The sequence below is a fragment of the Zingiber officinale genome, chromosome 2B (assembly GCF_018446385.1).
Source record: "Zingiber officinale cultivar Zhangliang chromosome 2B, Zo_v1.1, whole genome shotgun sequence".
Classification (NCBI taxonomy): domain Eukaryota; kingdom Viridiplantae; phylum Streptophyta; class Magnoliopsida; order Zingiberales; family Zingiberaceae; genus Zingiber; species Zingiber officinale.
This window is the reverse complement of record NC_055989.1, coordinates 107,482,672-107,498,134: the sequence shown is the minus strand read 5'-3', so window position 1 is coordinate 107,498,134 and position 15,463 is coordinate 107,482,672. Positions and strand designations below refer to the sequence as shown.

General features: G+C 37.1%; 2 protein-coding genes across 4 annotated transcripts; both read right to left on the bottom strand.

The window, feature by feature from the left end:
- Window positions 1-1,600: 1,600 nt before the first annotated feature.
- On the bottom strand, window positions 1,601-3,115 carry LOC122046714. Its single transcript, XM_042607537.1, has 3 exons — window positions 2,979-3,115; window positions 2,821-2,887; window positions 1,601-2,732 (listed from the first exon to the last, which is right to left on the bottom strand). The coding sequence occupies exons 1-3, from the start codon at window positions 3,042-3,044 to the stop codon at window positions 1,867-1,869; spliced, it is 999 nt and encodes a 332-aa protein (XP_042463471.1). The 5' UTR covers window positions 3,045-3,115; the 3' UTR covers window positions 1,601-1,866.
- A 941-nt stretch (window positions 3,116-4,056) lies between these two features.
- LOC122046713 lies at window positions 4,057-13,647 on the bottom strand. 3 transcript variants are annotated; one of them, XM_042607536.1, is made up of 4 exons: window positions 13,462-13,647; window positions 13,097-13,282; window positions 4,810-6,270; window positions 4,057-4,442 (listed from the first exon to the last, which is right to left on the bottom strand). In XM_042607536.1, exons 1-4 carry the CDS (start codon window positions 13,477-13,479, stop codon window positions 4,410-4,412), a joined length of 1,698 nt encoding a protein of 565 aa, XP_042463470.1. In that variant the 5' UTR covers window positions 13,480-13,647; the 3' UTR covers window positions 4,057-4,409. The 3 variants fall into 3 exon arrangements, with proteins under 3 accessions (XP_042463470.1, XP_042463469.1, XP_042463468.1); XM_042607535.1 differs by having other exon boundaries at window positions 4,810-6,237; XM_042607534.1 differs by having other exon boundaries at window positions 4,271-4,442; window positions 13,097-13,273; window positions 13,462-13,646.
- Between the last annotated feature and the right edge of the window lie 1,816 nt (window positions 13,648-15,463).

Sequence of the window (15,463 nt, the reverse complement as noted above, 5' to 3'; positions counted from 1 at the left end):
GTAGTATCCTACCAAAATCACCAAGTCTTACAATGCTTCTAAAAGGTATTAATAAGATATCATTGGGATGTAAAAGGAGCATTAGGGAATCACAATCATAAGCAGTTTTAAAATTGTTAGGGCCTGAGCAGAGCAGCCATATAACTGAGCATATATGCAAGGGCTAGATATCAAGGATGCAAAGAATACTACCTTGATCAACAAAGTGTTGAAGTCCTAAACTTTGAAGTTTACTGTGCACAGTGAAGTTTCAAACAAGCAAGCAGAACTAACTGTGGAGCACATTTATAGGCTAAGAGTAATTGAATAGACGCATAAAACATTAAAGAAATGGTGTGAGAATACAGAATCACAAAACATATAAAAAGGCAGATTTCGGAGTTAGGGCTTTAAAGCAACAGAAAAGCCAAAAATGAAAAAAAATCTGAATATGTTTGATTGATGTTAAATAAGTTAGGAAGGTGAGATATGATCACGATAACATTTATAGAATCCTTGCATCTACTTGACAACATTTGAAAGTTATCTTGCTTTTGCCTTTCATCACTCTTGCTAAATCAAGCTTATCATTAGATAGCACAAGGCATTTCCTTAATATTTCTCTTGTTCTTTCCTCCCTCCTTTCTTCCTTATCTTCTTAAGACAAGACAGTAGGCATCCCTGAGAAAGTCACATGTATTATTGCTATATTCCTTCACTTCTATATCAAGTTTATCATTTCCTTAATTATTTTGCTCTTGTTCTTTCCACCCTCCTTTCTTCCTTCTCAAGACAGGAAAGGAGACATCTGTATCATGTCAAGGAACACTGATTATATTAATTAGAAGATAATAAGCAAGTGAAGTGCCAGTACTCGAACTTCGCAAGTAGCATACTAATCAGTTCAACATTCAGATTTCATGGTCACTAGTAGAAAAAAAATACAGACAATTTTCAGAGACTAGCACCACAGAAAAATTATATCCCCTTCTGGTGTAAGATCATAAATAATTAAGCTATATAAGTTCATTTGAACGTGTAAAGAATGACAGTCTCTGAAGCAAAATATGTTAACCACTGTATGTACCACGTCTCATGAAAAAAATCTCTTTTGACTAAAAGAGCATGCATGTGGTAACAAAATCATATGGAACAAGGTGAATACTGTTTGCTGAAACAAATAGTTCAAGCACACATTAGTGACCCTTTCTATTTTGTGATATTTCATGAAGCAAAATGCAACAGCAATATCTTTTTACCAGTATCTTCAATTATTCGGTGGACTTACTTTTGCATGTGTCAAAAGAGTATATTGAACTTTCTGAAAACAAAAATTATCATCAAGAGAAGAAACAAAGAAAGTGTTTAACATCTTTGAAATTAATGACTACACGAAAAACTTCTTATCAACTTTCTAAAATTATATCAGATAAATAAGATCATTAAAGAAGCCTACATTTTACATAAGGTACCATATCTACAACATTGAATAAAGAAAATGTTCTTGTTACCTTAAAGGCTAATGGTAAGACAATTAATAACGCAATAAAAGCATATGGACATATGTAAATGGCATTGTAGTTTATGCAAATATAAAACAAATTTAAGATAACACTTGTACTTTGAACTTTGCCCTATTGACTTTAACATAGTTGAAAATTTCATTTAATTATATATCTGTCTGAGAATGCACTCATCGTACAATTGAAGAACACATTACTCCAAATTAACTTACCAAAAACACTTCTTATACACTCAAGACCTAGGGCATATATTCACACATCTTTTCTTATGATAAAATGATTGCTCTATAACAATGAAATTCAAAAGACACAGTTAAGAAACTGTCATATGTAAAAATGAAAAGAAGCCAGTGGAACACACTTCCTAGGTTCTTGAACTCATGCTACAAGAACGAGAGAGGCGAAGAGCCAAGGATGGTATTCCGCCCGAAATGACAACCTCACCACCTGCTACAGGAGCATAATGCTTCCTGCAGCCTGGGCAGCGCCCATCTGCCTCAAGAATTCGCTTGTGGCAGAACAGGCAGAGGCGGAAGCCACAGTTGCAGGGTAGGAAGCTTGAGTCCGTTGGATCTAGATCCTCACAGCAAATAGGGCATGAAGTAGGTGCAGAGAGAATGTTGCTCTGAGACCACCTGGACGCTGCATAGCGACGTGCCATGCTAACGGGGAAGCTCCGCTGCTTCGAGAGGTTGGGTAGGCTTTGAGGTCGGAGAGTGTCATCTGGCCTCCAAGCCCTACTGATAGCCTGCTTAACCTCCGGCTTTTCCAAACTCTCCTGGGTATCCTTGTCAGTGTGACCTGGTACTGCAGAAGAATCAGGGACGGTGTCAACAGAGTTTGGATCAGGCTGGCTGCCATCATCCCCTAACTCATCCGCTAAGGTTTCCCAATCGTCAACTCCCTCTTCCCCTCTCTCGACGTGATCATCCCCTTCCACTTCCGCGTCGCTGAGGCTTCTCAACGAGGATGCAAAACTGCTTCCGCTACTAATACTATTCGCAGGGCATCCATCAACAGTGCCCCCATGAGTCGGAGAACCTCCTTCGCTGTCGTGCGAATTGGATCCATCACGGTCTGGTGAAACCCGAATTTCCACCTCCTCCTCCTCCTTCAGTCCGAGATCCATCTTCTTAGACAGCACCGGATGAAGGTGAGGCGACGCTGCCGGCGATCTCCTTTCCGACACCACGTAATCCTTGTTCTTCACTGCAGATCGGGAACAGACACCTCAGGCAAAAATCAAATTTTAAGGCCACACAACGAGCAAGAAAATCAACTATTCAAAAACAATTATATCCCCAAATCGAGCAGGTACCTTGCGAGAGCCACTGCTCGCGCCGAGCGTCGAGTTTGCACTGCTTCAATTTCGCCGACCGGTGGGTCTAATCCCCCCAAAAAGAGCATCGTCAGGCATGCAAATTGGGATCGAATTGCATGAATTAAGGAGGAACTAAAAGGAAATCGTATTCGCACCTTCTTTTTCTTGGCGATGTCGCGCGAGAGGGTAACAGCGCCGTCAGACACGAAGTCGGAACCCATGAAGAGAACACCCTTCCTTCCTGCGCCGGAGACGAAGCGAGTAGAGGATGAGGCAGCGGCCGAGAGACGACGAGAGAGCGAAGCGAAAAGGATAACCAGACATGCTTGCGGTTTTCGCCGCCTTTACATTTCCGCAGTTTGGTCAGAGAGCGGCACAATTACCGAAATGCCCCTAAGTCCCACGATTTGAGTAAACAGAGAATAAATAGCGATATTACCCACATCGTGATTGGATATATTGCAATGGTCACGGTGGGGTGCAGTTGGTTGGAGTCGGAATTTGGGTCCCGATTGTGCTGCGGGTTTTCCTTTTTCTTGTTGAGAAATTTGTCTTTGCTTATTCTTAAGATTTCAGATCCTAAATTTGATTTTTAGCCTTATTGGGAAAAAATATCTTTACCCTCAGAAAATAAATTCCAAAAAAATATAAATTTACATTTATTAGTGATGAATGATATGATAAATAAGGTAAATGCAAAGTGTAATTTATCAAAATTGGGAAGGTGAAATAAAATTAAAAAAAGTTAAACAAACTATAGAGGAAAATCAAAATTTATTTATTTTTTCTTTTTCTTTTATTTTCTTCAGATTTTTGAGTGACTAAAGATATTTGCTTGTGATCCATAATCTAAAAGCCGAGATACCCCTTTGTGCTCCACTTTAGAGTAAGTTTAACTAAAGTTGTTCAAGGTAGAAATGAGCTCTTTTCACGACATGGATATTTAAGCCCTCCATGAAAGAGATGTTCTTGTGTAAATGGATCATCTTTCAGTGATCAGGATTGTACACAATAACACAAGGTGATTGGGATGGACTGAACTAGACTCAAAAACATATTGAAAGAGGAAGGAATACTGAAAATGATAATGAGGTCCTCAACTCTGATGCATAAGTTAGTTTCCTAAACAATGTTCTGAGAGAATATCTGTCTATGATGAGTGGATATATATACTCTCAATAAGCATGGATGACAATGCACAATGGCCATTTGCCGTAAACGAAAGCGCTACGGTTCAGTAGAATATGCTAATTGTGTTTCTTTTCTTAGAGTTTTGGCAAAGCCAATGTTTGAGCATAACTAGAAACTAAAACCAAAGGAAGAAATAATTTGTTGATCAATGAAGTGAGGCTTTGCCAGTTAAGTAGAAATAGCTAACAGAAGAGGGAAATGTAAATGTTTCTTAAATATAAAGCAGTTTTTTTTGTCTCTTCTTTTTGCTCATTCAGTTGCGATTCTTTATTTTATCGAAGTAAAGATACATACTTGAAGGTGGTCGCATGGATATTGAATATGGAATCTGCAGGATGAATAACTGGCCTCTGTCCTCATCGAAGATTAGCTTCATTTTGGATAAAACATTAGATCTACCACCATCTCCTCTCAGACAGGGAAATGAGCTGAAATTCAATGAAGGGGAAATTAAATCCTGCAACTGAAATCCAGCAGACTATGCGAAGAAAGTCTTTACAAGAATTTATTGTGTTCAAGTTTGCTACAAGTTCAAACTTGTACTTACTGTCAGCCTAGGAATACTGCAAAATAAACAATTTTCTATTTTTATACAATCCTTGTTATGATATCCAGATAATAGGCACTAGAACCTGACTTGTGCTTTCGATTGAACAATGCACCTGTTGTTTTCTCTTTTATAGATTTGATAGAAATGTTTAAGCACACAAAACCAAGTAATACAACATTTCTATAGTAGGTCAAATCTCAATTTACTGCGTTCTAACAATAAAGTGATGAGAAAATTTCACTAACCTGACGAGCAACCTGTGCCATCCTCCTGCTGTCTCTAGATGATTCCACTACCATGCTAGATTTGTGGTTCTCCACCAAAACGTTATCGTTGTCCATTTTTCTTGTGGACACATTCTCCTCATTTTCTTTATCCATATCCCTTGGAGACAAGTTTTCCACATTACCTTTGTCAACATTTTTCTTAGACATTTTTTCCTCCAGGAATTTGGAACCAACTTTGCTATCCATGCATCCCCTCTTCCGCTTCCTCTGAAAAGTGTATTTGAGTAATTTGGCACCTTCAACTACATCAGATTCAGTTGGTTTGCAAGGTTCATCTTGATGATCACTTGGTGGTGCATTAGTTGTTTCTTCCTTTGTTGCAGAAGTATCAAGATTCTGTTCTAAATTACAATATGATTTTGCTGGCATTTTCTGTTCTGTAGTTCTGCTATTTTTACCATCATCATCTGAAACAGAATCATCAATCAACACTCTTGCATTCATCATGAGTGGTTCTTTTAGACCATTTTCTTGGCAAGTGGTTCCGCTGCTCGAAGAGTTGCACGGCTTTAGGATGGTTCCACTTGCCATTACTCCACTGCCATTGGAAAGCCCCAAGTTCTTTTTCCTGAAAGATCTGTTCAAGTTAGTCTTCCGATTTTCTTCTGATTCCTGGTCCTCTCCAGGCATTTGTGCTGAACAATCTGGAGAAGCTGTTCTGCCATTCCTATGCATATTTTCAGCAGATCGATCTGGATCACTTTGCCTAACCATGGAATAACTAGACTTTAATAATCCTCGAGGCAGCATGTCATGAAGGGTATCAGAACTTGTGGGCCACGTAAGGAATTTTCGTTGTCTCGTATTTCTTCTTAACCTTTTTTTGGTGGTACCAAACTTTTGGGGAAAGGCCCTTTCAGCCTTCTTGTGCTGCAAATCTGCCACATGGTTACTAGCTCGGCTACGCCTGGGGGGCGCTCCTTCAGCCTTCTTGTTCACACACATTGTTGTTGAATTTGATTCCTGATCATGAATTTCTTCAAATGCTTGTGTCCTATGAATGCAACCATCGCGATAAAACTCTGGCTCTTTGTTGCTTTGTGTCACTGATGCAAAGTCCAGATTGCCACCGTAATGATTCGACCTGACCAAATTTTTCATGGGTTCATGTCTCGTCACATCTTTGGTGAAGTAGCGGCTAGAATTCTTTATAATTTTAAGCCCATTTGGAGAGTGAAGGCGTGAACCCGATTTGTATATGTCCTCACGAATATTATACTTCTTGCAACTTACACTGCTACCAGGTTTTTTCTCATCAATAAATTTGGTTTCAATATCGCTCTTATGGTCCAATTCAGAATTCAGTCTCCTTACTTCCGATTTAAGATAATGTATCGTATCATTTGCTTCTCTGAGTTCAACTTCAAGTTCTTGAATCTTCTTTACCTGAGACAAGTTTGCCTTTTCTGATTCAGTGATCTGTGAAGCCAATACTCTTTATCAGTGACATCCTTCAGCCTCTACTTCGGTAGAGAGAATAAGTATTTAGCTTTTGACAATAGCAAAAACACTTTCTTTTCAAACAAAAAACAATTTTATACTATAAAATTAAATATAACAAACTAACACTTCAAATGAGGATCCATTCCAAGACCAGTCAGCTCCAAGGGCTAAACCAAGAAAAGTCAATCTGTGCATAGATCGACAACAATCCAACCCGAGTGATTCAAACCTATTAACCTGTATCTCAATTTTCTCCAACGAAAACTCCTTTTAAGCAAATATAATTGGATGTTTGGACTATAAAATTAATGAATCAATGCCTTGGCCTATTTGCTTGCTAGTTTGGATTTTAAAGACAAGCCAAATTGCAGACTAGACATACAATTCAAGAAAAAGAAAAAAATAACGTGCCATTTTATATTCGGTTTGCTAGATTATAGCAAAAGTGAAAATATACAACAATCACGCTAACATCACTGGTCTGTGCATAAGAAACAAACAAGTATTTAGGTCTGATTTAGTTGACGGTATTTCTCTTTAAAAGTTCCAGGAAGTTTTCTAGTAAGAACATAAAAGTTCACTGGATGTCAGAATGGGCTACAGCGAAAGCCAACAGTCAAAAAAGACAAGGCAACGATGGAAAGGTAATGCTCATATAATTCAAACAAGAGAGGTTGTATAAAATATGCTGCATGATCACCAAGAACCTTTCAAATCAACAAGAATACCTTGTCAGACTATAGTGCGCAATACTCTATTAAATAAAATGTTAGGTGTTAAAGCAAGGTTGATTCATTCCCATTTAGTCTCACATGGTCAAATGTGGTGGGCATCTCGTATGTATTTATATTAAAGGGGAATCCCTCACACATATGTGGGTAGTTATTATGGAATTAACTAGGTTTGCCTACTTTATCACATACAACAACAACAATCAAGCCTTATCCCACTTGGTGGTTGGCTATATGGATCCTTTTATGCCATTAAACTTTATCTCCTACTATATTATCATCTATACTTAAATAAATTTTATCTTTTTTAATCGTTGCTAACCAAGTCTTTTTTGGTCTTCCTCGTCCTCATTTGATATGTGTATTTGTCATAGCTTCACATCGCCTAATTGAAAGCATTTATTGATCGTCTAAGTACATGCCCGTATCATCTTAAACGTGTTTTTCAGAGTTTTCTCTCAATAGATGCAACTCCGACTTTCTCTCTAATGCTCTCATTTTTTATTCTATCCATCCTCGTATGTCTACATATCCATCTTAATATCCTCATCTCTGCAACTCTCATCTTCTGCTCATGTGCTCAAGTCATAGCCTAACATTCAGCTCCATATAACATAGTAGATCTAACTACGATTTTATTGAACTTTTCTTTAAGTTTTAAATATACTTTACAGTCACATAAAACATCCACACTCTCCTTCATTTTAACCATCCTGCTTGTATTTTATGTAAGATAACTCTCTCAATCCCTCCATCGTTTTGCAAAAATGATCCTAAATATTTAAAACTCTCGGTTCCGAGCAACTCGTCATCTCCTATCTTAACAATTGTCTCATTACGTCTAATATTGCTAAACTTAAATTCCATATATTCTGTTTTTATTCTACTAAATCTAAAGCTTTTCCCTTCTAGTATTTTCCGTCAAGATTCTAGTTTAGTATTTACTCATTCACGTGTCTCATCTACCAAAATAATATCATCTGTAAACAATATGCACCACAATACTGTGTCTTGAATATGTGCAATGAGTTCGTTCATAATTAATGTAAAAAGATAGGGACTTAAAGTTGATTCTTGATATAATCCTATCTTTATTGGAAATACTTACATTGCCTAAAGTCTTTACTCTAATCGTTACATGCTCGTACATATCCTTAATTAGTTCAATATATGTTACACTAACACCTTTCTTTTCTAGAATTCTCCATATAATTTCTCTTGGAGCTCTATCACAAGCTTTTTCTAAGTCAATGAATATCATGTGTAGATCTTGTTTTTTCTCCAGATATTTTTCAACTTCTATTGTCGACCTTCCAAGCATGAACCCAAATTGATTTTCGGTCACCGAGGTCTCCTTTCTTAATCCTTTTTGTATTACTTTTTTCCAAAGTTTCATGGTATGTATGACTCATTAATTTAATACCCCTATAGTTTGCACAATTTTATACGTCTCTTTTGTTCTTATATAAGGGAACTAGAGTACTTATCCTCCATTAATCAGACATTTTTTTTCATTTTCAATATCATGTTTAATAATTTTATAAGTCATTTAATACCTTATTTCCCTATACACTTCCATACCTCTATCGGAATATCATCTGGTCCAATGGTTTTTTCATTATGCATCCCATTGAAAGCTTGTCCTACTTCTGAAGTTTGAATTCTACAATAAAAATTTAAATTTTTATGCTCATTTGACTTACTTAAATTACCTAAGTTAAGTTGGTCACCTAAACCTTTATTAAAAAATTAATGAAAATATCTCTTCCACCGCTCTTTTATTTCTCCATCGTTTACTAGTACCCTATTACATTCATCTTTAATACATTTTATTTGGATAAGATCTTTTGTCTTCCTTTCTCTCATTTTAGCTATTCTATAAATATCTCTTTCCCATTATTTTGTATCCAATTTTTGATATAATCGTTCAAAAGTTTTATTGCTTCATTTACTACTCTCTTAGCTCCTTTCTTGGCTATTGTATATTTTTTTAAGTTTTTCTCGTTCTTACATATATATAATTTCTTATAAGCTATTCATTGTTCCTTCACTTTTCTTATACTTTCTCATTCCACCACTAAGATTCCTTACTTAATGGTGCATGCCCCTTTAAGTATACTATTAGCTACTATTTTCAACTTTGATATCATCTTATCCCATGTCGTATTAGAGTCACCGTATATGTCACTCAATGCTTGTACTTCTACCTTCTCCTTAAATATATTTTATTTTTCATCTTTTAACTTCCATCACTTAATTTTAGAAGTCATATATATATTTTTTTCTATTGATACTATATTTGAGGTGCATATCCAACACTAGTAACCTATGTTGGGTAGTTAAGCTTTCTCCAAGGATGACCTTACAATCTTTACAAATATTTCTATTCTTCTTCCTAACCATAAGAAAGTCAATTTGCGATTTATTATTCCTATTTTTGAGCGTGACTAAGTGTTCTTCTCTTTTCTTAAAAAACATATTAACTAATATAAGGTCCTATCACAAAATTTAATATAGTTTTCCCTTCTACGTTTCTCATTTCAAATCATAACCCCTATGTACCCTCTCATATTCCTCATTTTTCACTCTGACATGCACATTTAGATCACCTCCTATTAAAATCATTTCATTTAGCGGAATATTTTATAATATTTTATCTACGTCGTCCCAAAACCTTGATTTGGTAGCTTCATCTAATCCTACTTCAGGTACATATACACTAATTATGTTCATAGTTTCTTTCGTCACTATTATCTTGAGGGCTATAATTCTATCTCATTTTCTAACTACTCCTATAACTTTATTCTTTAACGAACTATCTACAACAATACTCACTCCATTTCTTACTTTACTTTTTCTTGTGTACCATAACTTAAAACCTGAGTTCTCTATTATCTTTGTCTTCTCGCCTACCCATTGTCTCTTGTACATCCAAAATATTAATTCTTCTCATAATCATCGTATTTACTACCTCTATTTATTTACCAGTGAGGATTCCTATGTTCCATGTTCCAAATCTTAGATTATTAGTTTTCCTATCATATTTGTTCTTATCTAACCTATGGTGCGAGAACTCTTGCATATTTAAGACTACACCCAAGTTCTTATATAGATATAGCGGTCCTTGCCGATACGTTACAGTCAGAGCCTGTAACGCGAACTCTTGCATATGTAGCACTACATCCGAGTTCTGGAGATGTAGCGGTCCTTGCTGAGATTTTACAGTCGGACCCTGCAACACATTCCTCCCGGGGAACAACTTAGCATTAGTACAATAGTTTAATGAATCCATTCATTGAATATTTGCTATAGTTTTAACGCTAGCTGACAATCTAATACAAACCTCCTCCTTTATCCGGATTTAGGACCAGCCTTTATCACACACCAGAGCTTCAAATTGTACCTCTAAACTTCATAGGAATAAGGCATGCTGAAACAAGGTTGCTCCACACCCGTAATTCTGCATGGTCAAGGGTGGGCATTCTAGGCCATCCCAAGAGGCAAAATATCTGTATGTCTAATTAGGCAGGGCAATGAAAGACATAGATATAAGAAATATTTAATGGCTAAAGAAGATAGTAATTAGCTGATGGAGGTTTCCACTGTTCGCTAATCAGACAAGTATATGCTTTCTGGTTATTGAACGAGGTTTATTTGTTTTCGGAGGGGATAGTCTAATATGGTAAAGTTCTAGATACAACCAATTATAGAGTATTTTAGAATCCAAATCACCTATAAGCTATGAAGGGAAAAGAAAAGGTTGATGCACAACATAAAATGTAAAAACATAAAATAAAACAAAATAAAAACTAAGTAGCTTTGCCTTGATCAACATTTTTTTACCAAGGTAGGATTATATAATAGGCAATGGAAGTTTTTCGTGGGGAAACAACTATTCTGAGAAAAACTATCAGACAACAACATAAAATGGTGTTGTCACCAACAATGGCCCTTGGTCTTGGAATGGGCTCTGCCAGTCATTGATAGAAGGGAAAAAATCCCAAGTAACCTAAACTCTTAAGTTTCTAATACAGATGTAGCTTGAACTTTCAAATTTTCCAATTTGGTGCATTGAACTTATAAATGTGCTTTATAACATTAGTCGATCCATAGTTAAATTCCCTATTATCTTCGCAGTTGGCACATTCTTGCCGTAGGAAGCTCAAGGTTTTAAACAATACATTACATGTATGCCTTCAATCCATTATGTTGCATTCGGAAGTACAAATTCCAGCTTCTCCTTCCATGGCATCTACTGCATAATCAGCTTTGGCCTCTTATCCAAGGACTTCTCTGAGGCCTCTAGTTCTCCTTCATGGGTTTTGTTGCATAGGGGTCTACAGGCCATGCTCACTAGAATGAGAAACTCCAGCTCTCGCCAAAGTGCAACCCTCTCCGGAAGATGGAAAGACAATATAAAATAATAGGAAATTCAGTAGATACATCCTCAAATGTTCCAACACTAAACTATATTATAACAATTGTCCTTTATAGCATCAATCTAATTACTAGATAGCCTTCCTTTTTGCAAAACATGTCATAATATGTCTATGAACTCAATTATCATCTTTTCATAAGAGAATAAAAGATTAATCATGGTTGTCTGTGCTAATGTCTAACGTTTGTAGAGTATGCTGAAATAAGGTCATTTGCTCAATATTACAATATGTCAAAACACTTCATTGTACCTTAACAAATTATTCTAGGGATGGCAACCAGCAGGAGACAAAAAAATGATCCAATAGGAAAATGAAAAATGATGTTTAACTACAATGTGCTTCTCTTCTGCCTTATTTTCTTCTCTCTTCCTCAAGCTATGTATAATAACAGTATGTTATTTTTCATGTAGATCATGCCTCAAATATTGTGAACTTAAATGAGTTCCAATTAGTTCACCCATCAATCTGTCAAATAATCTAGTGATTAGAACTTGACAGGGATGTCTGACTCAAATCTAATAACTATGACCAAATTCTTTGTTATCCACCACTTCAAGGCAAAGTCTTTCTATGTTGCAACCTCAATCCTCACACACATCTGAATGAACCAGAGTCAAATAGGAAAACTCAATTTGAACAACACAAAGTCATCAAGCATACCAACTCAATTCAAGATAACACTCTGTTGTAATTCGAGATAGAATCAATGTGTAAACTTTCTTGTCTAGTAGCAAATGAACCTTAGAATCAGATCAGATTGCAAGTTTAACAATGTCGAGAGATGGAATTAAATAATTTGAAGAAATGTGTTGAAAATGCACAGAAATATAAACCTTTACATTTCTGACTGTATACCTTACCCACTGAATGACCACTTGAATCCAAAATGTTTGCTCGCTAAATAAAATAAGATTGCATTCCCTCAAAACTCATCTAGGAATTAGAAGATAAAATGAAGGAATGACATTTAACAGAAACACAATTAAACATCATGAGATAACAACTGATGATAGATGACCAAAGTAATTTTGGCCAATTAAATGTCTCAATGATTACCTGGCCTATTTGTGGTTGCAGGAACTATAAAGGACAGATATTTCTCGATCACTATAACATTATAAGTTGATGACATCTGAGTACTTAAAATTTAGGTTCTGACTAAACTTTGCAGATTCTAAGTATCATTCATAACCTTTCTTCTAACTCTTAATAGACTTGAGCAAACAACAACAATATGGAAGATAAGTAATTTGGCAACTAAAGCTAATAAAACACTTTGAAAAACATGTGTAGGGAACAAACACATATTCAACTGGTTAAGAACTTGAAAAGGCAACTAGCATTAGACGAAATAGTTAGTAAAAGAAGGGTTTATATGACGAGCGTAACAAGAACATCATGTTAGGATCTTTTCTTACAATTCGAAAAACAAACATTTTGTTGGAAGTGACGAGAGAAAACAGCAGAACTCAGGCCCTAATGGCCAAAAATAATGAGCCAATTTCGACCTAGAAATCGCATCACAGAAAACCTTGTAAATCTAGAAATGAAATCCAAAGAAGAGAGATCTTGCTAGAAAACGTAACTGAACAACAATAAGCAGTGTGAGCTAGGATAAGATAAAGGCGGCACCTTTGCCTCCATGATCGCCTTCAGACGAAGAAGCATCGCCAACGACTCTTCCTTAACTAGCGACAGGTTCTGCTGCAGCTGGAGCGCCCTCCGCTCCGAGGCTAGAATCCGAGTCGCCGACTCCTTTGTCGTGTTGAAGATAATGTCCGCGTAAGCCCTCTTCAGCGCCGTCATTCTCTGCCAAACCTCCGTAAAACACGAGCATAATAAGAAAGAACCACAATCGTGGCAAACGATCAATCGAAACCATCACAAAAACCAGCATCGCGGAGGGCAACCAAAGAGGAAGAAAAAGAAAAAGAAAAAAAAAACTCGAGCGAAAGGTGGGTGCTTTCTCTCCCGATTTAGCTGTAACAAAGCCATACCTGGGCCTCGTCGGACATCGGCGGCGCTTGGCGGTTGAGGGAGGCGGCGGACGCAAGAGAGCAGGGAAGAAACGAGAAGAAGGAAGAGAGGTTGAAACGACTGCTACGGCCTGCGGGTTTCCTTTCGCCTTCTCTTTCCGTTTTCTGCCCTTGTCTGTTATGACGCGGAGTGGGCAGCCGCAGACGTTATTTACGCTTTTACCCTCGCCGTTTGATTCGGCCTAAAATATCCTACTCTGCTCTCAGACAGAATACAGCTTCGATCACGCCCGTTCCCTCCGGCCCCACAAGATTACCCCATAGCGAGCGCAACGTGGAAAATTTCCATTGGACATCAAAGTGAATGGGTCCGAAACTAGGTTCCCTCGGTGTGTTGGGTCAAGCAAGGTCCACGTCGGTCTTTAAGATTAATGGTCAGCGAGTACACGTGGCGCGCTTGTAGGGAGTATAAAATATGTTTCGTGTCCGAGTAATAGAGGCCTGGCTGTCAGTTTCCAAACTGAAAGTTGAACCATTGCGGTTCGGAAAGACCGTTGTGGACCGGGTTTTTTCTTGTCTTGCTCATGTTGAAGGGAATTGTTATTACCCATGAAATGCCTAACTTTTATAATTTTAAAAACAATTCATATTTCCACTATTTCCCTTCCGTTATCCTCACGAAATAATTACTTGTGCAGGTGTCTTCAAATTTTTATTCTATCTATTTAGTATTCTCAATTTATACTTATCAAATTCGAAAACAAGGACATGAATAAATTAAGAAAGTTAGCAAAGTATATTAGTTTTTCAATCACTTCAAATAACAAAAGCATGTACTTTAGTAAATCTCCTTAGATCTGAATTCGATTGTATAAATTAAGATTAATGAATTTTAAATTTACAAAGTCTTAAAAAAATTATCACAAACTTTATAAAATTTAGAACAATATTATTCACTAACTAACATCATCAATGATGATCTTATCTGATAATAGAGAAGTCTGATTTACCGGTATTGTACTACTGTTATGGGCAGTTAAGAGGATGGAGATGCTTCTATCCTATGAGGAAGAATACTTAAAGAAAACAGGTTAGAAGGATAGTAAGGAAAGTCTTCGACAAGGTCATTCTGACGCTTAAGTCAACCTTTAGTGAAAAAGGTAGTTATGGAAATTATGATTTGGAATGTTATGTACACATACCTTTATTCATGAGAGTCCACTATCTTTTATAGGATCAGAACTCTACTCCATGTTCTTTCCATGCCTCCTCATTTCTCGCTATTGTGGCCATGTTCCCTGAAATAAATGACTATTACGACCCATTTATGTCGAGGTAATTAGCTGTGTTTTTCGTCTTTCTTGCGATAACGGTTGCATTAAAAGAACAATGGTTCTTTGCTTTAATTATTGACAGTTGGAGTTGTTTCAGCTTAGTTTAAGGAAGTAGGAAATGTGAGTCACGGGGAATAACTGGGAGTCGGAAGTCAGGGAGTAGTCAAGAGTAACCAAGAGCCGGGAGTCATGAGTCGGCCCTCATTGACCACGTCTTTCATCCTAGCTCAATTATTGACCTTCTTGGTCAAGTGACCCTTAGGAAATACTTCCTCATCACTAATCCCACTTTTTATGTTCAGTCGAAGGAGGTGTTAGGATTGGCGTGGCTTGTTGGATCGAAAGCGCTAGGGAGGGGGGGTGAATAGCGCTCGTGGTTTTCACTTTTCGTTTCGGAAATCTTACGAGTAACGTAGCGGAAATAAGTAAAAGACAGACACACAAAAGACTCCAAGATTTACTTGGTTCGGAGCCTGTGATGACTCCTACTCCAAGGCTCGCGATCGTTGATCGCTTTCGGTGGGCAACAACTATAAGTTCGTAAATCTTTACAAACAGGTGAATACAAATATGAGCTTAAAAGAGAAGTTATACCGACAAACTACAAAAGATGAAAGTGATTGTCGATTGTCGGAGCAGCAGCGTGTAGTCGAAGGTTTCGGAGCAGCACACCAGATCACAAGTTCTTC

What these genes read in the sequence shown, in the direction of transcription:
- LOC122046714 (XM_042607537.1), bottom strand. Translation starts at nt 3,044, where the DNA reads ATGGGTTCCGACTTCGTGTCTGACGGCGCTGTTACCCTCTCGCGCGAC. An exon ending in ACATCGCCAAGAAAAAGAAG is followed by an intron (nt 2,888 to 2,978) that starts GTGCGAATACGA and finishes TGGGGGGATTAG; the next exon opens with ACCCACCGGTCGGCGAAATT. An exon ending in CGAGCAGTGGCTCTCGCAAG is followed by an intron (nt 2,733 to 2,820) that starts GTACCTGCTCGA and finishes TTTTTGCCTGAG; the next exon opens with GTGTCTGTTCCCGATCTGCA.
- LOC122046713 (XM_042607536.1), bottom strand. An exon ending in AGGCGATCATGGAGGCAAAG is followed by an intron (nt 6,271 to 13,096) that starts GTGCCGCCTTTA and finishes TTGGCTTCACAG; the next exon opens with ATCACTGAATCAGAAAAGGC. An exon ending in TGGCACAGGTTGCTCGTCAG is followed by an intron (nt 4,443 to 4,809) that starts GTTAGTGAAATT and finishes ATTGAATTTCAG; the next exon opens with CTCATTTCCCTGTCTGAGAG.